This window comes from Vigna angularis, chromosome 2 (assembly GCF_016808095.1).
Source record: "Vigna angularis cultivar LongXiaoDou No.4 chromosome 2, ASM1680809v1, whole genome shotgun sequence".
Taxonomy (NCBI): Eukaryota; Viridiplantae; Streptophyta; class Magnoliopsida; order Fabales; family Fabaceae; genus Vigna; species Vigna angularis.
In genome coordinates this window covers 39681588-39706659 of record NC_068971.1, presented here as the reverse complement: position 1 = coordinate 39706659, position 25072 = coordinate 39681588, and the positions used below count along the sequence as shown (strand labels likewise).

The window sequence follows — 25072 nt, the reverse complement described above, 5'->3', positions numbered from 1 at the left end:
ATTTAACGGAAGGGACCTAATTGATACAATTTATACTACTTTGGGATGAAATAGAAGCATTTTTAAAACCGGGTATTAAACGGAAATTCAGCTCTTAACTTGAGGACAAAATAACCTATTAAGCCTTCTTCTTTTTACAACAATCGTTTTGTAAGTCAACTTTATCAGAACAAACATATTTTCAGTCCTTTGCTTGAAGTATGTTGTACCTATGGATGGTAACAGGTTGGGTCGGGTATGGATAGTGTCTATCCATAATCCGACCCAAAAATAAAAGCTCCACCCACAACTCGTCCGCTACCAACCCGAATATCTACTTCAAAAAAATATACAGATATCTTAAAATCCATGGATAACCGTATATACTTGCAAATACATACGAATACCGAAAAATATTAAAAAATATATATTTTATACATTTTTAAAATAATATTTAAATAAAATTACAAAAAAAATGTATATAATTTAATATAAATGAAATAAAATATAAACTAAAATTTAATTTTAATTAAATTTAATCTAAAAAAATAGAAAGTAATTCATTTAAATTTAATTTAATTAAATAAAATATAAATTAAATTATTATTTTTATTATTTGCAGGTAACGAGTATCTGCGGATCGGGTAGTATAATACCCGCACCTGACTCGTTTATAAGCAGGTATTAAAATATTCGCTACCTACAACCCGCAGGTAGAAAATATCCGCGAATACCAACTATCCATTGCAAATACCAACTATCCATCCCAGATTTTATTCGCGAGTGCAGATTTTTTTGTCATTCCTAGTTGTACGATCTTTTTAGACTTTGCTTCAAGAAAGGAACATTCCGTGAATATTTATTTTGTTTTAACATCTACATTTTGATATTTGAACCGTAGCACTGTGGATGGTGTAGAATAATTTATCTGCAAAGTTAGAGTAAATTGTGCATGCAACATATGTGAATTTTCTTATTACTTTTGTTGTTTTTGAACGTTGAGCATTTAATGTCATTTAATGCTTACCGTTAGGTAGCATTTCACAATTAAGTTCTTTTCTTTGAAGATATCAAGCATAGATATACACTTCATCAAAAGATGAGGTACTTAGTAAAGTAAACACTTCTTTAGCTTTTTGTCTCTTTTTAGACTTAGTAAAGCTTCCTTACATATTTTAATAATTGAGTCTTTTAAAGCATTTTGTTAGAGACATTGTCTCGACCCATTTTGTTTTCGAGAGAAGCTAAATACCTATTCCAGGTATTATAAGCATTAAGCTTTTATCTCAATATATCTTGAACGCTTTAGGCAGAACATCGTTTAGCAATGCGTCTGGGTGTTTTAACTTAGATGTTTTTCTATTTCCTTGGACCTAAGTGTTTCCCTATGTTTTTCTATGTTTAGGAATTTTGGTTTTAGGTTGTGTTTGTTTGGGGTTTAGGCTTTAAGTTTTATGTTCTCACCCTAAGTTATTTTTTTATTATTATTCTGTTTTAATGTTATTTGATTAAACTTTAAAACATGAGAGCGTTTGGTTGTATAGATGATTTTGTCTTTAACATGGAGCTCTCTCAAGTGTTTTTTTATGATGAACTTGTTAAATGTTCTTTCTTAGGTGATTAAATTGTTATATTAGGATTAAATTCATGTAAGATAGATTATTGCTTAAATATAATAGTAAAACTGCATAAATCTGGTGTAGTGCTACTAACTTAATCGATTAAGTTAATGTAAAATCAATTAAAGTGAGTCAGAGGCACACCTGGGTTGTGTTGTCTATTTTAATCAATTACATTAGTAACCTAATTGAATAAAACAAAGAATTTGGTTTAATCGATTAAGAAATTAACCTAATCAATTAAATGTATTAATTTTGCATTTTTTGCTATATATATATATATATATATATATATATATATATGTGTGTGTGTGTGTGTGTGTGTGTGTGTGTAATTCCTTTTGTAAGTACGTAAAACATTCTCAAAGCTATCGTTTGTGAAACAAGAAAACTTTGTGAGAATTCTTAGGGCATTCTTAGAGGAGCCAACATAAATTGTGAAGATTTAAAGGATCAAGCTCTCAAGAGTGAAAGGGAAGATCAATGAAGTGTCTAGATTCTGAATTCTTTGTAAGATCTGCACAAGGGGTGTACCAAGTTTTATTTTTCTGTAATTCTTTGTGAATTGCGATAACCTTTGTTGTGTAAGCAAGGTTCCTAGAATAATGTGTATAGCCTCACTCTTAGGAGTATGTTCTTGGTTCCTAGAGTGAGTGTGGGTAGTTTCACCCTTAGGAGTTTATTCTTGTTGTGATTTGAGATTTAGAGTGCGTGAATCTTGTATTCTGTAAATCTTGACATCCTTAGAGTGGATTTAGACTCTTGATTTAGAGTGGATTTCCTTTCAACTAAGGTTGTTGAAAGAAGACTCGATCTAGACTCTTGAAGAGTTGAACCATTATAAATCCTTGTGTTGATTTCTTTGTTTATTTTTGCCTATTATATTGTTGAATCTTTGATGTGTTTCCAATGGTTTAATAGCCAATTTTGTCCCTAGTTTCGTTGACAAATCTCAATTTAGTCCCTCTTTATAAAAATGTTTGAAATGAGTCCTCACTTTTAAAATTTAGAGTCAAATTAGTCCCTTCCGTTAAATATAACCAAACGGAGTTAATGGAGTGATAATCTGGCTGATTACGTGTCAAAATATACTGACGTGTTCGTTAATTAGAGGAAATATAGGGTTTTATTAACAACACCCCAAGATGTCTGCAGGGACCTAAACACTTCCAACCTATATTTCAGTCCCTTCTGCTAAACACGATTAAGACACTGAGAAGGACAAGAACAAAAAGGGCCACATTCAAAAATCAAAGGCTTCCCTTTCACAAGATGTCCCTGTAGAGTGTAAGGAAAATCACTCCCATCATACACGTACACCTTACCAGAAGCAGAAGCACTCCCTTCATACCTCATCCCACGAATAACCCTCACCCCCACTAGAGCTCATACTTGCAGGAAGATAATCAATGCCAGCCTGCATCTGACCGTGCAACCCAAGCACACACAACTCCATTATGAAAAGGAACAAATCCCCCACCACAATCCTAGGGATCGCCCCAACGATTCGCTTCTCCCGGTTCAGCCACAGTCCACGCCACCGTGAAGCATCTTCACAGGAGCACCACCTCGCGCAAGCTGCGACGCAGAAGCGCCCCAATGCCTCAATTCAGCCAAGGACAACACAAAATCCAAACCAACATCACCCTCACCAAGTTTAGAACTTTCTCCACCCTTTGAAGGATTTTCAACAATGCTATCAGAATTCAACTCGGGTGACTTCAATTCAGTGAACTCACCACCCCTTTCAGCTTCCACGTAAGCATAAGCGCCTTTTTCTGCATCAATTTAAGCATGTTCAAAAACCCATTGTTCCTCGAGGGGGTTAGGCTCTACGGCAACCCAACAACGTGACGAAATCTGGCGTGACCCGAATGATTTCACTAACGGGTCGACCCGAGAGGCCTTGAATGAGCAACGCGGCGAGGCCTTTGGTGAGGACAGAGTCGCAGTCAGCTTTGTAGATGACATTGCGGTTGGGGTCGAGGTAGGCTCAGACCCAGACCTGGGAGACGCAACCTTGGACCTTGTTGCGTTGGTTTTGAAGTGGGGCTCAAGGGGTTTGAGGTTTTTGCCATAGAAGAGGAGTTGTTCGTATTTGGCCTTGGGTTCACAGACGGATTGGAAAAGGTGGACGATTTCTTGGAGCTTCGGAGGAAGGTCTTCGATGGGTTGAAGGGAATTGGATGACGATGTCGATGATGATGGCTGCGGCGGCAGCGGTGATGATGATGGAAGTCTCTGGAAGGTGATGGATTTAGAGAAGAGAGTTTTTCTTATAGAAGAAGGGAAAGTTGGGGTTTTGGGGAAGAGGGAGAGAAGGATTGTCTTCTCTGAATCGAGATTCACACAAAGGCAAGCAAAAATTATGTAATTAAGGAACACGTCAGGACTCACATATAACACGTAACTACTAACAGCTGCCACATCATCACCCCATTAACTCTGTTTGGTTATATTTAACGGAAGGGACTAATTTGACTCAAAACTTTAAAAATGAGGATCCATTTCAAACACTTTTAAAATGAGGGATTAAATTGAGATTTGTCAACGAAATTGGGGACAAAATTGGCTATTAAACCTGTTTCCAATCATCAAAGCTGAAAGGCTTTATCACCTCTGATCTCTCCCTTCCAAACAAGAAGAAAACTATGGTAGTAAAATATATTATGTGTCTAGTACATGAAAACTAATTTATCTAGATATTAATTCACTTCCTTCACTTTTAAACTTTGTGATTAATTTGGTGATATTGATAATTTCTGGTTTCTTAGGTTTAGAGAACTTTTATCTACGATTCCTCTGTAATTATGTATTTGACCTCATTTATTTGCTTTTTAGGCAAGAAGATAGAGATGTAAGAAGCAACTCATCTCATCTAGACATCTTGAAAATGCATGTCAACCAATGATGCATCATTGTATGATCGGCACTTGGACTTTCATATTTCTTTGGTATTGTTAATTATATCTGGTCATTTCATGACTATTTCTTGAGTGTGTTTATTTCAATGTTTAAAAATTTATTTTGAGAATGCGAACTTTAGAATGTGATATTTCCATGTTTATTATAATCCATAAAAGAGTTTTCCTTTAATTAAATGATTAGCACATACAATCTTTTGGTACATTTGTACTTTAATCAACTAGTCCATAGCTTGGATAAAATCAAGGTTCCTTTGAAAAATAATTATTTTGATGTTGGGGGAAGTAATGTTCTTTCAAAGAACTAGATATGGAAGACACTAGAATTAAGTGGACTTCTTTTATTTTAAATGTTAGTAACTTATAAAAACTTGACTATAATTTAATATTGTATATGTAGGTTAATGTAATATTTAGATTAGATATATAATTTTATTACAAATAATATGTTAAATATTATTAAACAATTTAATATATAAAATGAATTTCATTTTGTATATTGATTATAAATTATGTCAATGTATCTCAAAATAAATTAATTTTGAAAAGTATATATGTCAGATAAATAAATTCACGTCATGAATGTCACAGAAATTATGTCATACTAAACATATGATATACATTTCCGCGATATCATATAAAATTCGAACCTATGACGGTTAAAACTATAAAGTCAGTCTATCTATTATAATAATGTAATAATAGGTCAATTTTATGCGATGTAAAAGTAATTTATTCACTAGTGTTAGTTTCTAAGCAAAAACGAATTAATAAAATTATTTTAATTTAATTATATTAAAAAGAAATTAATATGTCAAATGCTTTTATAGAAAATTAAAGTGATAACGAATTAAACAATATAAACATAAAATATGTTTGATACGTCAAAATTTTTTAACAGGTTTAAAAAAATTATATCCATTATTTTTTAAGACTGAAGACCGAAATCAAAATTTCCAACAACGACAAATTCTAATTCAACTCTACTCTTTATTTTCTTGGATTCATCCCCCTCACTTTTCCCCAAATCTTCACCTCAATCCAAACACTACCTAAAATGGTTCATCTTAACATAATTTTACAAATATAAATTTTAAATTTTTAAATAAATTAAAACTAATTTTCACAATTTAAAGAGATCGAGATACTACTTTTACATTCATTTAAAAAAAAACAGATTTAGAAGAATAAAATATTATTGTATATAAATTAAATAATCATAAGGCAAGTACATATACTTTACCATACTAAAGAAAATTATTCTCCAACCCCAAGATAATAAGGACAAGAAAAGAACCATGATTTCCAAATAAGTGGGTCAGCTAAAGAGAACAGGAATTTGATGATATAAGCGGAAGTTGCAATTGATAAACAAAACAAGCTATAAATAAAACGCAACTCAACAACAAAACTAACATTCAGTACTGCTAAAGTGGCAATGCACAACAATAATAATAGCTCTGGCTAATGTACCTCACAAACACAAACTTCATACTGATTTACGCAATTCGGAAGCTCCATGAGCAAAGTGGCATCTCTCTCCAAATGTGCAAGACCCTTTGGAAAAATTCTCGCACAGCTTCGTCTTAAAATTGCTTCCATGCTCTCGAATAGGTGCACCAGGAACACCTGGGTTAGCTTTTGATGCAGACATTTGCAGGGTCAGTAGCAAATCCTTCACCATATTACTAGCTTCCTTGATTTGCTCAAAATTTCCCTCTAGTTCAATGTTTCTAATATTAGGATCCGATTCATGCTCCCTGATCGAAAGTTTGGCTCCAGTTTGGCGGCATATCTGTTTTGAGTTCACACCACCCTTCCCAATGATTGCACCAGCCAGGGATGCTTCTACGCTTATCTTGGCAGTGGCATGGGAACCAAAACTTGTAGCAGGACCAGGAGAAGGCTCCATTCGACCACCAAAACGACCTGCTGCAGTCGGCCCCAACGCTCGATGGTCATCAAATGATGGAGCAATTTGCTTCCCAAGTTCCCATTCACCATGGGCAAAGTGGCATTTGTCACCAAATTTGCAACCTTCAGCAGTATTAAATTTGTTGCATATGCGGGTCTTTACAGCAGGTGGCGCAGACCCATTTGGTACAGGTGGCAGAGCTGCCACATTTCTTGATGCTGGAGGTGCTGCAGGTGTTAGATTCATTATATGGGCAACAGCATTATAGCCACCAGGAACGTAATGCAGGAAGTGGCAGCTCTCACCAAACGGACAACCAGAAGTGCTGCAAGACAATTCACAAGCAGGTTACACCACACTCGTTTCCACTTCTTTAAGTATAAAATGTAACATGAAGAAACTACCGGCTTATTTCGCAAAATCTACAGCAAGGAGTTTTAAAATAGGACAAACAAGTAACTTAGACTATCAGAGTCGTCTACTATATTGTAATATATTGATACATCACCCATGCACACTGTAATGCTTAAAGGTCACAAAGTTTCAGAATGGTTCCTCCAAATTGTAAAGGAAACAATACAGCTACATCACTAAGCCAAACAGAAGAAAGACAAAGTCATACAGGCAGATCTCCAATCAAGGCCCACTTCTTAGGATCAACCAGTCACAGCAACAAGTATATAGACAGCCTAAAAGACTTAATATAAATGAGTATAGCTTCTAGTTTTACTCATCCAAAATATTTAATGTCATCTCTACTCAATCTGAACTATAATCACAGTAAAGACAGCATTCAAAGAACTCAAGCATAAATATACAGCAGCAAATAAATGAATATGTTTTTTAGATTGCCAAAGGGTAACCAAACAGCATTGTCAATGGAAAGATAGTGGAATATAGAGGAATGCCAAAACTCCGCTATAAAAATGTCATTGCAGCCTAGCACTGCCATACCATTTGAAGTACAAAACCACCACAATTTTATATGTGGTTTTGACAAAATACCTAACCCAACCAATTGAGGTTCAATTCATATTAGTTTGTTAGTAGCTTACCAATTGAAAGGTGGGTTCAAAAGCAATTAAAACCATTAATGGCTGAAAAATTGATGTTAAACATAATTACAGGGGAATCAGACTAACTAAGATGATAGGTAAACATTAAGTGAGAAATGATCAATTTATCACCAATAAAGTGATCTTGGTGCCAACTACATTGTATCCACTTGTTATCTTTTTCTATCCTATTATGATACAACTTGTGTACACAAAGAACAGTACGTACCTGTATAAAAGCTTTGAATGCCCAGTTAAAGCAACTAAACAATTAATTCTTAAACTAATTATAATAAAACACCATTAAGAATAGATTAGCAGTTCAAAAATATTTATTAGATAGGAACGGATTAGAACCTGAAAAACTTGGTACAAGGCTTTGATTTGCTTCCTACACCAGTTGACAAGGACTCCATTTCTGTTGCAAAACATTATTACTTATTCTCAGTTAATATTCTTTTTGCTTATTAATCTAGTAAATTTTATTCCAAAACTATTTGTATTAAAGAACAACGCTATAATATAATTACTTTTCAGTGACAACATTTAGAATTTTTCGTACCTTCTGAGTTCATTAGACAGGAAAATCAGAGGTTATGTTTTACTACAAAATAGACTAATCTGAAAAAATTCTACCACAGCAAAGCAAACGATACGCTCATAAGCACGAGAGAGAAATTTCATCCCTCAAAGGACACCCCACAAAACACAAAGGAATAAAACAAAGGCAAACAACTTTTGCAGCCTAATAAACCAAATCGAACGAAAATACCAAAACCCAAGAAACCAACAATGCTCAAAATCAAACCTTGCTTGGATTTCTTAAATCCACCATTGGAGTTGAAACCGAGTTCGAGCCTTCCCCTCTTGCGAGTATCCATCGAACGAGATCCGGCAGAAATGACGAGTTCTAGGTATATAAGATTGCAGTGAAAACCTAAGCTTACAATCGATGAGAGGAAATGAAAAGACGAAGAAGAATTGATGGAAACTGAATTAGGAAAAACCCTAATCTAGGAGGAGTGGTGATCTGAAACAGGGGTTTTGCAAACAATGAGGTAGAGAAAGCAGACAGTTTGATGCGACTATAAATGAATAAAGTGATAAAGATTGAGAAAAGATAATTTTTATTTTCATATCTTGTAATGATATATATATAAATATATTTATATATTTGATGATGCTATCAATTTGGTTTAATTTTAGTACGATTTGTTCTGACATTTTTACCCGCTTTCCTTCTATCGTCACATGACAATATTATTGATTATTGATGCTGTCACGTAAACTATATTTTGTATTTTATTTAATTTTATATACATTTATATAATTGTACATGTTTTCAAGATAATTATAGAAAGATATTTATTAAGATATAATAATTTTTTTATTAGATTCTAGTTTTTAATCAAGTGAAATACGAATAATAAACAATGTCATATTATGATAACTAAGCTTTTTAACAAGTCACAAACGTAATTAAGTATAAATAGACATATGAATACATTTTTTTACAAAGATTAAGATCTTATGTTTTTATTTCATATTTAAATTTCATATAATATGTTTGTAAGTAGTGGTATTCATGAAAAACGTTACATCAAATAATAATATTACAAACGAATAATCATGTATCACATAAACTAAATTATTTAAAATTTATACATATTACTAAATAAATTTTAACATACTTTTAAGATATTATTGATATTAAGAAATATCTTAAAGGTATTTATAAATAATGTTATAATAACTTCTTATTAGATTTTATTATATCTTGATATAATAATTAATTATTTAATATTTTTAAAATATCATAGTAATTAATTATCTAATATCTTCAAAATATAATATTTAATTATTTTACATAATTTTATGATATTATAATTTTACAAGGTTTTAAAATAATAAAATAATATATAACGATATCTAGGTAACGAAACAACATAGCAAACAATAACATCAGTTAATTAATAATTACATAATTCAATTAATAGAAAAATTAAATAGTAGAAGTTTAATTGAAAAATATAAATTTATTAAATATCTGATAATTAAATTTATTAAATATCTAATACATTTTAAAAATTTATTAGAGATTTGATCGAAATTTTTTAAATTTAATAGGAATTTAAAACTTGATCAAACCATAAATAATTTATACACACTCTCAAAATATTAGAAAATATCTTTAAAATATAGAGTTATAAGGTGGTTTAATGATAAAATTAGAAAGAAGAGTGAAAGGGGTTGTGAGTTTAACTCAACATCCATAACAATAAACCAAGAAAGAAAAAGGTTTTCATATGTAAAGAAGGGGAAAAAGATACATACAAAGTGAACAAAACATAAAACAAACTATCATTCATGCATAGCTAATCTTTATTTTCATCTTTCACATAATTAGTTGTCTACCCATGAGTATATCTTAAGAGAACTTTTAGCTTAGTGAACAAATAAGGACATTTAATGTAATGTTAGATATAAGTTTCTCACATTTATAGCTATGCAATTTAGAGGTGGGTTTTATGGTTTGAGATGTAAAAAACATTTATATCATAGTATTTATACTCATAAATATCCGTATCCGTTAACTTCTAATTTACCAAAGTATCATATTTTATATATATAAGAAGTGATGTATTGTATTTTATTTGAATTTATTTGTGTTTTATTTTTTATTGAATGTTTAAAATTAAATTTTATATATATCTTTTTTAGATTTTTATAGTTATACAAATTTTTATTACTTTATACCATCTTTATATATATATATATATATATATATATATATATATATATATATATATTTATGATTAAAATATTTTTTTAAGTACTTTTAATTTGTTTTGTAAAATTGAGTATCTATAGATATGTGCAAATATTAAAAACTCAGCCTACATCTTTAGTAAAAATTACAAGTCTTGAAAATCGTAATTCCCTAAAATAGAACTCACTTAAAATCTCTAACATCATTCTTAAATGTTCTTTATGCTCCTTAATAAGAGTTTTGGAATAATAAAAAATATTTTCATAAAAAATTACCACAAATTTTTCTAAAAAAGAAAATAAAAATATTGTTTATATACTTCAACAATCTAAATTTATTAATTACTATTTTATCACATAATATATTAATATAAAAAAATCTTTTTCTGAAATACTAATTTTAATTTTAAACTTTTAAGAATTGAGAAAAAACAATGATATTTTTCTCATAATTTACATTTATTACACTGCTGTAATACAGTCTACAAAAAACAATTACATTTTTCTGGCACCCTTGGTTCTATGAAGGATGATTTATTTTTTTTTTAAAATTTGTTTGTTGTCATATTGACTTGCATCTCTTGTAATTCTTATAATGTGAGTCAGTAATTAAAGGAAGAAGGGACAAGTATAAAACGCTTCACCATTGTTGATTAGCATCTGATTGCTCGGACGGACGTTGATGGAACTCGTTTTAAACGCCCAACACAGTATTAAATCCTTCAGAAAAAATATTCATAAATTGACAGTTTTCAAAAGATTAGTCAGAATCCATATGAAAACTTCATCTGAAACTAAACTACCGAGCATGTATAATATCTACAATGAATAGAACAACAAAAAATGCATCATGAGATTCCGCATAAACTGCACTATCTCTGTGATTCACTGTTCCTATGAGGCATCAGCTCCTCTCCAACCCTAACAGTGCCAACCATCAACTGAGAATTCAATACAAGAAAACGAATACATAAAAAAGAGGAAATAAAAATAGCTTCGCAAGAACTTCCAGACTAAATTAATATAAATATAACAATTTATCCTAATAATTAACATGACAAAGGAGCTCCTTTTTTTCTATTGAATAATTTGCTTCCAGTACAAAATCATGTTCAAGAAAAAAAAGTGCTACTATAATCTGAATGATAATCAAAGCGGTAGTGTAAATGTCTGAATGATAATCTGAATGATAATCCAAAACTGAGTGTTTGGAGCACTATTTCTTCTCTGGAAACAGGTACATTCCACAACCATTTGATTGCGAAGCTTCATTTCATTAGTCTAACATATTGATTATTCTTAATAACACTTTTTATAGCTTAAAAACACTTTTTATAGTAAAAACTATGAACTATTATTTCGGAATGAAAACGTCGACAAACGAAAAATGTTGCACTAAATTTAATTCAATACAAGAAACAATTACAAGTAAAAATACCTTCCAATCGTTGAAGTCAAATCGGAAAACAAAATGGCTAAAAGCAACATCCCCAGAAACAACTGAATTTGCAGCAGGAGCGTTCCTAGGCGCTGACATTGAGCAAATGCATGAAAAAAATATCAAGGGGAAAAATCTAGGCTAACTGTGTAATAAAAGTTCAGAGTTAGTATAATCATTTTAAAAATAACTCACAAACTAGTTGCCATCCAGACTCGTTAACTTTTATTTCAGCCCGACCATCTCGGACTAAAAAGGATAAAGCAAATAAATTCTCCACGGTTTGTCCAAATGAGTTCCGATTCAAAACCAGATTTTCAAGCTTGACAACTTTATTGATCCTTAAGATGTTAAACATCGTTAACATATGCTTATCGGTCTCCGCTATCTCTTCCCCTGAACCTCCACATAGCTGCCAAAATATACAATGATAAAAAAAAGAAGACATTAGTATGTCATATTACATTAAAATCACTGAATTTACAATTCTGAATAACAAGAAAAACCGTAGCTTTAATAATTCCATATTCTCGACTACGACTAAAAGATTGCATTTTCGTAATTTTCTCACCACAAATAAACCGTAAGAAACTTCAAACCATGAAAATTACAAGTTGAAGACTTGTGCAACAATTAAAGGTCTATCAAAATGAAAACCACCAGTGAACACTTATTTTCTCTCCTGTTTTCTTTCTAGCAAAACCGCAGACTGAATAATAAGTTTTACCTCTTCAGGCCGTGCCAATTCAGTTGGTCTCACACGCTTTCGACGATTAATGACCTTCCTCTGCTCTATTTTAGCATCCATTGGGGCCATCCTGAATAAGAAAATTCGAAATGAACACCCAAAGAAATATTACAATCGATAAGAAAGAATTCTCTTCTATATATGGAACGGACATTACATTGTACAGCACCCATAACCTGCTCTAAAAACATGTGACACCGCAACTCCAATATCATTCCAAGCTACTGAATTTCTATTGCAATCTTCTGTGCTATTACTTGGTCCAACATGTCCTCCGAACTTTTTAAGAATGTGTGTAACAAAGTCTGAAGGAGTTAGTCCGCCATTCGCAGTAGTTCTCACAGACATTACCAGGGATTGGGTGATTTCCAAAAGAGCCTTTGCGTCAGCTACTTGTTCTCTTGGTTTTGTAACTGAAATTAGACAAAATATTAAAAAAATTAAAAGCAAAATTTAAATATAAGAAACAAAGTCGTACACTGGATAAACTTGGGGTATTATATTTGTTAATAAGGGGCACAACTAAAGAACGAAAAAGGTTTAACAATTTTTTTTTCTTTTTTTAATTTAAGAAATTCTAGAACAGAACCAATTAACAAAAGGCATATTATGAAAGCAACTACCAAAATAAACTCAACAAACCGTTAGACTAAATTTTAATATTATCTTATAAAGTAGATGTAGACTAATTTAACTCTATGCAATTAGCTTACATGGTGAGGCTTACAAATGTTTATATACTATAATTTACCTCTTGTCAATGTGAATCTCTGAATGATATGCCACGTAATATCTTATTGACTGACATAGCAATCATGTTGCATATCTAATTTCATTACTCAGGCTCATATGGAGCCATACCCTGTACATCCTTTTATAACATCAAAGATGACTTAATATTTACATTTCCATACAAATCACTAAATAAATTATTTCTTACACACTTTCTTTAGATTAAGGGTTCTACTATTTAAGAGAAAGATAGGAGATGAAATAAGAGGAAATAAACTAGTTTGAAACGAGGAATTTGCAATGAGATGCATGGAGAGATTGTGCAAGTCCAAGAAGAGTTCTTTCCGCACTCAATTCATATGATTTATCTAGAAAGTTAACGTGACTTTGAACTTTTCTTCTTTTTGTCCTTGCTGAACCTAATAACGTGTCATAATTTCTCTTATCTGCCAATCAACTTTTATGTCTCATTACCCAACTTTATGAGTCACCTGTGAAGAACACATTTGGATAATTCATATGATTGGTGCATAATACAATATGTAGTATGTATAACTAAATATGCAGTTGCCAATATGACATATTAATATAATAGAGTTTATGTAATGGATTATGCATGAGACAATATTACTTATGTTGACCATTAACATGTATATATTACATGTAGTATGCCTCACATACGTCCCTTTAATTGATTAAGTGTGTTAGAAAATCTCTTCATTTCAATAAGGTATAATCGATTATGAATATTACTTAATTAGTTATGTATCCATATGCTTGATGTATATCCAACGAATCGGGAATCTAATTTTGTCAGTATCACTTACTTTATTTCCTACACGTATAATTTAACATACTATAGAATCAAGTGTTTGGAATTATTAATTTAATTTCCACAAATAGCTTTAAAAACTATAGTTCCTCAAAAAATCCTCAAAACTAATCAGAACAAAAGCATTACCACAATAAAATAAATAAATACCTTGCTGATGTAAGCTCTCCATTTCACTAAAGATCAAATCGAACTTGTTAGAATCAGGCCTAGCAATTTCTTCCCTTTCATCTGAGAAACCAAGAGGTACGCATGCAATCAAAATTCAAAACGTTACTATTTCATTCCTGACACGGAAAATCGATAACGACACAGGACTGGCGGTCGTTTTTGTGCATTAAGTGGTAGTTAATAAGGAATATTCGAAGTCATAATAGAGCGAAACGAAGAGTACGAATCAAGCAAAGCGAGTAAAACGAAATTACCTTGAATCATGTTCTTGAAGGCCAGATACCGAGAACGAATACCTCGACGGCGTTTCCGAGTTTTGTAATCAGCGTCGTCGCTTACGGCGTGGAGTTCAGAATCACGCTTGTCGATGCTACTGCAATCACCATCACCGTCCAGTTCGCGTTTCACGTTGATCATGATACTGTTGTGAGGATATTGCAACAGAGCGAGGATAAAAACGAACAGTAGAAGGATTTCGAGAGCGTAACGAGCTGTAGAATGAGGAAGGAAGGGAGGATAGAAGGAGAAGAAGGAGAAGCGGCAGAGACTCCAATAGACAGAATTCTGAGTCACTGTGTGCTCGTTTTATATGGTCCTTGAAAGGTAGTGTTTGGTTTGTTAGAGAGGGTGGTGACGCAAGCGGGTTGGTTTAACATTTTTGGCTTCCACCCGAAGATTGAGAAGCGTGTGAAACTTTTGGGTTAATAATAAAAATAAAAAAGAAATGTTTATTTCACTTTTTCTCCAAGACATTATATTTTAGGTTAGTTTTAATTATATATATATATATATATATATTAATTATAATTATTTACTTGTTAGACATTTACTGTTATTATAATTTAGGTTGTTATTATTAACACAACTGATTTTTGTTTGTCCAACATAATATGTTAATTATTCTAGCAAATGTGTAGAACCTGTTAAATTTAATAATAGCATATGAATTAACTTAAATTTAGTTAAGTTATTTAATTATGTTAGATATTTAGAACACTTTATCCTTTCAAATAACATGTCTTATTTTTTATTTACTTAGAATGTTGCTAAAATTTATGTATTTGATTTGTTAGTTTGAAAATTTTGCTTTTACTTTTTATTATAAATGAGTATACATCTATTTTATGATATGGGAAAAGTCCGAAAGATTCCTTGATCTTCAATTTCTATATAAAAAATATGGAAATAAAAAAGATATATATTATTAGACCTACATTCAATGATAAAATTATAATTTCTCTGTCTTCATTCCCTTTCATTATTTGGCTGTGTGCAGATTGCTGTCAACAAGATTGGGTAATGTCTTTGCTCTTCGAGAATGATTTCTTCAGTTTCCATTTGGTACGGTCAGAGAAGTTTTTTTGCTCCTTCTCTCTCATTTCATAAGATATTAATTTGGATTGTTGTTGTTTTTTAGTTTGTTCATATCAGGATTCGTTTTCACGAATGAGTTTCAGTCATCATCAATTCGAAAGGCATGAAGCTTTTTCTTTTTCTCCAGTTTCTTCCTCATTTTCAAATATTATGATATTTTCATTTTTGTAGTTTTCAGGACAAGGGACCATGTGTGAAACATAAACAGTTTCTTATCTAAGAAGACTGTTAAGAACAGAAATAAACTGGGCATTATTTTTAATTTTTTCAAGAGATTACTTTAGTCTGCATACAAAAATAATCTTAATCCAATTATATTTTAAATAGTACACTAATTTATATCTTAAACGTAGAGTTGAATCCAAATTCAAAAAGACAGTTAAGAACAAAAATAAATAGGGCATTATTCAAACTTTGACCATATAAAAAAGTTTGTATTTGATTTGTCAAATTCAAATTGAACAAACTCTGTAGCATGACTTGAATTTATCAATGGATACTTAAAAAATAACTAATTTAAAAATATAGTATCATCACACTCAGAACTCAAAAATCAACTTATTATATGGACAATAAATAAATAAATAATTTTCTTACACACCTACAAACAAAAAGTGAAAATTTCATTTTGTGAATATACCCATTAATCTTTTACTCTCTTTTTTCCTGTCAACTTTAGCCTTTATGCATAGTAATTCATCAGAAATATCGTGCGTTGATGAGAATATCCTGCATGGTATGTAATTGCATCAAGGAAGTTCTCATGGTCCTGTACACTTAACTGTATTAAGGATGAACAGTGATAGAAGGAGAAGGTGACAAGAACCATAACAGCAATTTCTTTGCACTCTTGAGATCCAGAGAATTTAGATGACTTGAAACCAGAGTTCCATCCACCTGAAAACACCACTCTCCTTAATTATATAGCAATACTTACAAATCTCAATACTTAGCCATGCCATGGCAATGTCATATTTACCTCATCAACCAATCTTTCTGTCTCTTGCTCAGCTCTCTTCCACCAAACATTTTCATGTCTAACAATTCTTCCTGCAACTGGAATATTATTATACTGGCCTAGGCCACCAAGTTGTGTAGCTTGTACTCCTGCCTATACTAATAAAAATAGCAGAAACATGATTTTTCTTGTCACAAATAGCAGAGATGCTTCTTGCATAATCTTGAATCTTTGAGATCATTACAAACGTTTCTAATGCGTACCAATTCAGATATTCTCCGAGTTCTTATGGAGCGGGGAGATTTGTTTCCTATTGCATGTTGATCACCGTCTTGGCTAGTTGGTTTCTCTTTCTGTCTGATTGCATTTTGCAGCAGGTCATCAGAATCAAGAGTGCGAAGAAGCTCTCCGTGAACATCATTTGAGATTCCCAATTGTTCCCTAAGATTCGTTAGAATCGATTCCTTCTCCTGATGAAGAATAAGTGCAGGAGTTTCGTTTTGAAGTAGGAAAACACAAAGATCGCTGAGAGAGAACGATCGAAGAGAAGGAACTGATCATTACCCATGAAAGATCATTGGATTGAATCCTGAACGCACGCAAGAGTTTATAGTATGCTTCCCTCTCAAGTTTAGCAACCAATTCCTCCATGCTACCCAGCTCCTTCGTCGTATTCCAATCCATACCTCGTTCTTGAAAAAGGAATAAAGCAATAACGGAATTCTCTGCAACACAAGAAAATGGGTGGGAGCAAATTCTAAATGCATACAAATTATCAAACAGTTTCGTAATTTCTTTTGTCTCTGCTTGTGACTGCTATTCTCAGTGCAGACTTCAGTGCCATTCTCAGTGCCAAACTTCCCCTTATATAGGAAACACGTCCCCAATATTTATTTAGTGTAATTGAAAACTATGGATAATGAAATATTATATTTAATAATATGGTTATTAAAAAAATAATGAGACGTTGTGTATTTCATATTATTGTGGTTTTTTTATATGAAAATGGTTTTATAAAGATTTTACATTTTTGTTTTATAAAACGTGACTGTCTCGTTATGATTTTGAATTTAAGATAATTATTTTTATTCAATGTGTATAAGATGTGTTATGAATACAAAATGTTAACATTTAAATTTTAAATTGAAGTTTTGAAATCTAATATTTTAATTTCAAAAGTCATACATCAAAACGAAACATGTTATATAAGTTCAATAAAAATAAATAATTAAATTTAAAATAATTTACAATATATGCATATGTAAAATATGCAAAATTCACTTTGAAATTTGTATAGAAACACAATTTTAAAATTTAAAATTTGATTTGGAATGTTCCCATTATTCAATTTATTTTAAATAAAACGTAAATCCAAATAAAATATTTACATAATTATTCGTGACTGAAAATAAATGATAACCAGTGACTGAAATAAACACTAAAAATAAATAAATGATAACCAGTGACTGAAAATATTAATTATTATTCGTGACTGAATTAGAGACTAATTTTATTTTTTTAAGTTAGTGATCAATTTGATAACATGATGATTTTCGGTTAAAAATAATAAGTGACTGAATCAATTAGTATTATTAAAAAAATTAATAAATAGTGACTAAATTCTAGGAATAAAAATTATTAGTAATCAAATATATTTTTTAAAATTAATTAATAATTTGGTGAATAGATTAATAAATAATTAATTACTAAATTAGTCGTTATTATTAAAAAATTAATAAATGATGACTAAATTTAATGACTAAAAAAATATAGTTACTATTAGTAACTAAACTAAACTAAATGAGTAACTCAACGTATCGTTTAAAATTTATTTATCCAAAATTTATTTTCAAAATCCTATCAAAACCCAAAACTTACAATATCAATTAAATGAGTAGAGTATAATTAGATTAACTTTCCTTACTTTACTTTCAACATTTCAACATTTATTTACTCATAATTTTTCATCTATAATAAGAATATCTTATTAAGTGGTCTAATTATTATACTTTTTGCTAATCTACATATATGATATTTAATTTTATAGTACATAATTAATAACTATATATACTTTCAACGATATTTCTATAACTTTCAACGATACTTTCAACGATATTTGTATACTAATGAGTGTACAAAAACCTAACTGGTAGTTTAAGTTTTATCAAAAAAATTAAGAAAGTTGAATAGAAAAATATTCATAAATTTTTATTATTTAAATATATTTTTTTATTACAAGAATTTTTATATTTTAGATAAACTTTTACTAACGAAAATAAATTTGTTAGTAAACTAAATTTATTGACATATCATATTATGAAAGTAGCGGCGAACCACGTGCACAAGGCATGCCCTTGCCCCTTTCATATTAACTTGATCCAACTCTTGGAAAATATTCACTCTCACTTTCCTACTAAAAACCCTTTCTCATTTATCTCAATCATCATGAAGATCAGAAGTAGCAGAATTCTGGTTGCTGTCTTGGCCTTGGTTGTGGTTCACTGTCTTCTCTTCTCCTTCTACTCTGTCTCCCGCCAACACAGCTTTTCAGGAGAGACAAGTCTGCCAGTGCCAAGGGAGCTGCTATCTTCATCATTGCCTTCTTTTTCAACAAGTATGAATAAGATAAGCGGAAGCAAGAAACAGAAGACCAAAGATGTAGAACTGAGCCTGAGGAAAGCACCATCCAGCATACCAAATCCTACTCAGAACTAGTCCGATTAGATCTTCGCAAGGAACAACTCTTTCTGATTTCATCTTCTTTTCTTGTTTGCTATTTTCTCTTGTACGGTTTTCGTGATAATGTTTAAGCATCAGAGAAAGCAGAGACATAATACATAAAGTGTACATAAGAACTGGAATTAAAGAAAGTATGTTCCAAGGATTTTGCTTTGCAGAAGGAAGTAGCTTCGTTTGATTAAGAAAAAGTTTTTGACAGAGCATGGTGAGATCTATATAAAAAAATTGAAATTATATTTTTCAAAAATGAGTGATGAGAAGAGATGGCAAAGAGAGAAGTACACGTTTGGTTGTTGGTTACTGAGTTGTTGAAACATGCAGGCATATAATGCATCTTTTAGGTACAAAGTTTGCTTTACAGCCAAATAGATTGAAACTTATTTGGCGGTGATATGAAACATTGCTTTGATTGGATGGTTTCAAGAAAGAATATGTTAAATACATTATCAGTTACACACCATCATCAGCTACATAATAATTTGAGCATAACTGAATAAAATCATATCTCCTCTTGTAAATCTTAGTCTAACGTTAATTAGTGAGAAAGTTCAACATAAAAAAAATTCTTGTTTCATGTCTTATAAGTATATTTATGTGTCATTAGTATTAGTATAGTGTTTTCTTGGTGAAAATTTCTTTAAAAAATCCATCGGAAGTCTTTTTTCTTTGTTTCGGGTAAATTAATCTCTAATCTTACAAAACATTTTTAATATCTCGAATTTTCTTAAAATCTTTGAACAAAATTATTTTGTCGTCTCTAAATTAGTTTATCAATTGTTTATGCAAAAGAAAGCATCAATAAGAAGTATGTTTTTCCTTTTATTCGGACAATATTTTAAAATTAAAACAATATTATATAAAAAAAATTAGTAATTTTTTCAAGAGAAAAATCAAGTTTGTAATTCGATTTCCACCTCTTGCAAATTACCCAGTGAGGATTTAAATACGTCAACATTAGGTTTTAGTTAAATTCAACATTAAGATATTTTCGTTAAAAAAAATTATATGATTAAAAATTATTTTATTAAGTTTTGAAAGTAGTATTTTAAAAGTGTGTTTAAAATGATTTTTAGATGGTCAAATAAAACAACTTTTAAACTATAAATAAATATGAGGAAACTTATGATTCTTAATCTTAAAATCATTGTACTTATAAAAATATATAAATTAAAATCCTCCCAAGAGTAATTTTTACCTGTAAAATTAGGGTTTTTTTTTATAACAAGGAAGAATTTCCTAAGCTCTTATTAAACACTGTATTTTATCCTTTTATTATGATAAACATTTTTATACATAAATTTATGCAGTTTTAAATATTTAAAAGTAATATAAAGATTGATGTTAATAAAACCAAAAATTATTCAAACACAACTTTCACTGTATAAGTCCATTTTCTCTACTGTACTCTTTTTTTTTTACTTGTACTTTAAAAGAGATAGAAAACGAAGTTTTGAACGTTCAAAATCCAAAGCTGTCAAAAAAGAAAAATGATGGATCATGACCCATCAACGAAGAAGGATTGTAGACATAGGCTAAAAGGCCAAGAGAGTAGTGCCTAAAGCTGTTTTTTCTGTCTTACATTCATATTTCAGAGCCCATATTTCGTTTTCACGATCTTCACTTTCACAAACTCTCAGATAATTTTTATTCCAAGTGTTATGTTATGTTCTTAGCAGTTTGCATTACTTTTTTCTCTTAAAATTTGAAATAAATCTAACAACTCAAATTAACTTTTAACATTAATAACAAATATTGAAAATCTTTCGGACGTGAGATTGAAGATCAAAATCAAACACTCGTTCACACTTTTTTCTAAATCATTTTTCTCCAAATCGCCATACGTTGTTTTAAGCATCAATAGTTAAGTTTTTCTAAGTCTCGATGCCTTAACTCCAATCCGTACATATGAGTATTTGTCAAAGACATTCTGACACTCAAGTTAATAATTTAGTCGATCACTTAAATTTACAATAAATACAATCATTTACCTCCTTACCTTAAATTTACATTTATAAGTTTTGAAATGAACTTATGATAGTATATTTAACTTGTAAACTTGATTATAAGTTATACTTAAAGCTTTTCGAGATTGATGGCCGGTTGGTCGTCCCATTCACCTACTTGATGAGTTGGAACAACATGTTTTAATCCTTTGTTTGCACCGCTTGTGGCTAGCCATGTGGCATATGGTACAAAAAGGAACATGAATTAGTAGTAGGAACATGAATTAATAATAGGAACATGAATTAATAGGATATTTATTAGAACAGCATATCCTACCACCTTAAGCATTAGTAGTAGGAATAATTTGTTTTTGTCAATTTGAACATGAATTATCATTAATTGAAAAGGATTAATCATAATAATTAACCAAAAGGTAGGTATTATTGTGTAATTAATCTGTAACATGAAAACAAAGTATTCCTAATGGTGGTACAATAGAGATCCTGAGATCCAGAGTGTTGACTACTAGTTGGGCTATTCCATGGCCAGTGGTCCAAGAAGTTGGCTTTCAAATTTGAAGTGTGGAATTAGAGCAGGTAGAAACACCTCATCCATTTGATCCTGTCATAGAGAATAAAATCACAAGTGGTTCCACCCATTCACTTTTATGTGTAAAAGCAGAGTTTCTATGGTAACAAGGAGACCAAAGGCACCAAGTTTGTATCCATTAAAGCTTCCATACCTATCTGCAATAAAGCAACAAAAGAAGTTTCGGAATAAAGCATAACTCAGCAGAATAAAAGGCATCCATATTGATGCCATAGCTATCTCCTTTTACTGTCATATTAACCCTGCATAATTGCTAAAGGACTATTGACTGGTCTTAATTCCTGTTCTTCTGTACTTAGAGAAATATGTCACAACTCAAAATTAATTAATTCCTTTCAAAAACTTATTCTATTTCTTGAATAACATTATGTGTACATAATCTTCATATGGAGTGTTATCAAATGACTAATTTCTATTCAAGAACCTTGGCTTTATTAGCATTACTTTTAGTAGGATTTTCCTTTCTGATTATTATTTCTTTTCATCCACTGAAGTTGATTCTGAATCCTAATGTGTAAATGGTTTAATACTATTTAGATGTTCCTTTCATCAAATAGTTAAGATTCCTCAACAATTACATAAGATAGTCTCATCATGCATGAACTGATGTGATACTTAGCATATTTCCTTACCCAATTTATTACTAATCATGCTTGGATCTTCCTGAGATAGTTTTTTAATACACTTAATAGTTCATTTAGAAAATTATTTATCATTTGTGTGATTATTAATTCCTCACAGGTTTCTTCAAGATCCAACATTAATCAGACAGGAAGTCCCATCCCAAAGATTACCCTAGACTACTAGTCCATTATCATAATATCAATTATTTACCCTTGCAATTAGCTACTATAAATTAGCTTATCTCTGACTTTCAGAAACCCACTTGAGGATAAACAATTCTTTTACCATATGTTTTACCAGGTTTATTTTTTGCTCAATTATTGGGATACTCAAACTTTGAGCAAATGCTGCTGCATATATGGTCCAAGATCAACAATACAATAAAAAAAAAAGCTTCTAAATAGTGTACGAATTTGTGTGCAAAGGCAGGATCTGCCACTCTTGGCTGACATGGTAGAGTAACAAAAACTACTTGATATCAAAACTAGACTAAAAGAATACAACTTTTCTTTTGTTTAAGTTCAGAAGCACATGACATGAATGACCTATGTTCTTGTCATGGACATGTGCTCGTCCTTTAAGGCTGATACAAGATGTCCGTTTTTCTGAAATGTTATTAAAGTCAAGTAAGACAGAACACAATCAGTGGTAGAAGGGAAAGGATAACCTTCCAAGTTGGTACATCTGAAGATTGCAGAAATAGATGACAAGCTCAATGAATTAGTATATATTACTTTACTTGTAAACATGATTTTGGGTTTGAAAAGTGTTGGATCTATCACCTTAACTATCTTCAAACCTGTCTAGCTGTCCGGTAGTGAGTGAGAGTGCGTGCATCTTGATCCAAGCACTTACCCACCTAACGGGGACCATCATTTTAATATTGTTACTGTCTGCATCATGTTAAGGTTAATTAAGATTCTCTGTTATGAACCCAAGAACTAGTCTTTTCTGTTAGTGTATCTTCCACCTAGTGTGCTACTTAAAGCTCATTTTGTACCTTTCTAATAATTTCTCCCTTTTCTTAATTTCATAAATTTCATCAAATGTTTGTAAACTAAAATTCAAAGGAGAAAAAAAAAAGGCAGAGAGGAGTTGGAGTAGGTGAGTTGGGTACAGACCGAGTCCACTCTTTTATCTAGAGTCCAGATACAAACAAAAATGGTTAACAATTTTAAGTAAACGTAACTTCTGCAAAATCAAGCTCTACAATTGACATGTGCTACATGGCTATGCAATCAGCAAGAGATATGGTAGGGTTGGAAATAAATAAACTGGTATAAAAAAAATCATATTTTGGACTCGATCTGAAACAAATTTGTTAACAAATGAATTGGAAAGTTTGATGTTTCTTTTTCATTGTTTTGGCCACAACCTACACATGGACTAACAAACAAGAAAGTACCTCCAAAAATGGTTTAACAATGGATAAGACGTCGGTTTCCAGTAATTTATACCTATATTTAGGTGTTTGGAACACAGTACGCTGTGTACATAGGTATTTGCTTTGAATGTGAGTAACTTCTTTGTCTCATATTTCCATTATAGCGAGAATACGTAAAATAATACTGTGATAGACATTCAATGATGATGCATCTTGGATATATACAATGAGGTAGAATAGTGAAGATGAGATCTACATAATAATTCCATTCAGCAGTTCTCAATTATCATGAAAATAAGTCTGAAAATTAAAGGTTAAAGGCACTGTGACCGTATAGACAGAAGAATTGCACAATTCCCAAGCCCATCACAGATCGTGTACAATTCTTCAAACTCCCCTCCCTTGGTCTTTTGAAAAGTTTGGATAAAAAGAAAAAGGCAAATTAATAAACATGAGCGACCATAAATAATAAGACCCAATGGACAACCTTTCTTTCCCATGTTGTCAACAGGTTCGAATTCGAATGTGGGAAAGCACTGCACAACCGAGGGAACTAACTTGGAAAAGAAACACCAAAACATCTTGAGCTTTTTGGTTTACAACTTTACATGCTTCTAGCCAGCATTTCTTGGAACCTCCTATCAGACTCTTGCTTCTCCAACCTGAACTTCTCGTGGCAATTGGCAATGAACATTTCTGCCAGCACATCAATCTCATTCATGTCATGCTCATTATTTGCACCTGCACCTGTACTTGCACCCTTTTTCTCTTCAACCTTCTTCTCTTCAAGCCACCGAAGGTAGGGGCAATCTTCACCTTGTGGCTCCCCAGAACTCAACCCTTCGAAAACAGGTTCTGGAACCGGTAACACGTGGGAGGATTTGGATGAGCACCAGTTGTAGTGAAGCCTGAAGGAGCCTAAGATGATGTTCTTGCGTCTGTTGGTGAAATGCTTTTTGTGAGAGAAGTGGATGCCTGAATTGTCCTTAAGAATCTCAACCACGACAGCTTTGACTTTGGAGAGTGCACGAATGATTCGGCACAAGTGGGAGATTATGAGGGTGTGGACGATTCTTTTCAGCTTCATGGAGCTTATGGTTGAAGATGGAGAAGATGGTTTCACGGAGAAAACTTGAAGAGGGTACAAGGTTTTTAGATGTGAAGGGCTAAACATTTTGTGTGTTACTAAAGGAGCAGGTACATAGAAACAGTGTCTGAGAGAGAGTGACGAGAGTGTGTAACGTTACACACGTATTTG

General features: G+C 31.5%; 3 protein-coding genes across 3 annotated transcripts; all 3 read right to left on the bottom strand.

Annotated features, from left to right (window-relative positions):
- Nucleotides 1–5845: 5845 nt before the first annotated feature.
- On the bottom strand, nt 5846–8593 carry LOC108323466 (zinc finger CCCH domain-containing protein 14-like). Its single transcript, XM_017555936.2, has 3 exons — nt 8301–8593; nt 7850–7910; nt 5846–6762 (listed from the first exon to the last, which is right to left on the bottom strand). The coding sequence occupies exons 1-3, from the start codon at nt 8371–8373 to the stop codon at nt 6012–6014; spliced, it is 885 nt and encodes a 294-aa protein (XP_017411425.1). The 5' UTR covers nt 8374–8593; the 3' UTR covers nt 5846–6011.
- A 2452-nt stretch (nt 8594–11045) lies between these two features.
- Nucleotides 11046–14721, bottom strand: LOC108323475 (non-structural maintenance of chromosomes element 4 homolog A). The gene is made up of 7 exons (XM_017555946.2): nt 14437–14721; nt 14162–14242; nt 12605–12860; nt 12427–12517; nt 11895–12111; nt 11700–11791; nt 11046–11202 (listed from the first exon to the last, which is right to left on the bottom strand). The coding sequence occupies exons 1-7, from the start codon at nt 14597–14599 to the stop codon at nt 11134–11136; spliced, it is 969 nt and encodes a 322-aa protein (XP_017411435.1). The 5' UTR covers nt 14600–14721; the 3' UTR covers nt 11046–11133.
- A 9346-nt stretch (nt 14722–24067) lies between these two features.
- On the bottom strand, nt 24068–25072 carry LOC108323472 (uncharacterized). Its single transcript, XM_017555944.2, has one exon. It carries the CDS (start codon nt 24986–24988, stop codon nt 24419–24421), a length of 570 nt encoding a protein of 189 aa, XP_017411433.1. The 5' UTR covers nt 24989–25072; the 3' UTR covers nt 24068–24418.

Bases quoted from the DNA above. Each gene is read 5' to 3' on its own strand.
- LOC108323466 (XM_017555936.2), bottom strand. From the start codon at position 8,373: ATGGATACTCGCAAGAGGGGAAGGCTCGAACTCGGTTTCAACTCCAAT. The intron at 7,911-8,300 runs GTTTGATTTTGA...GTTTTGCAACAG, and splicing joins ATTTAAGAAATCCAAGCAAG to AAATGGAGTCCTTGTCAACT. The intron at 6,763-7,849 runs GTTCTAATCCGT...ATTGTCTTGCAG, and splicing joins CCTTGTACCAAGTTTTTCAG to CACTTCTGGTTGTCCGTTTG.
- LOC108323475 (XM_017555946.2), bottom strand. From the start codon at position 14,599: ATGATCAACGTGAAACGCGAACTGGACGGTGATGGTGATTGCAGTAGC. The intron at 12,861-14,161 runs GTATTTATTTAT...GTCTAATTTCAG, and splicing joins GGAGAGCTTACATCAGCAAG to TTACAAAACCAAGAGAACAA. The intron at 12,112-12,426 runs GTAAAACTTATT...ATATTTTGGCAG, and splicing joins AATTGGCACGGCCTGAAGAG to CTATGTGGAGGTTCAGGGGA.
- LOC108323472 (XM_017555944.2), bottom strand. From the start codon at position 24,988: ATGTTTAGCCCTTCACATCTAAAAACCTTGTACCCTCTTCAAGTTTTC.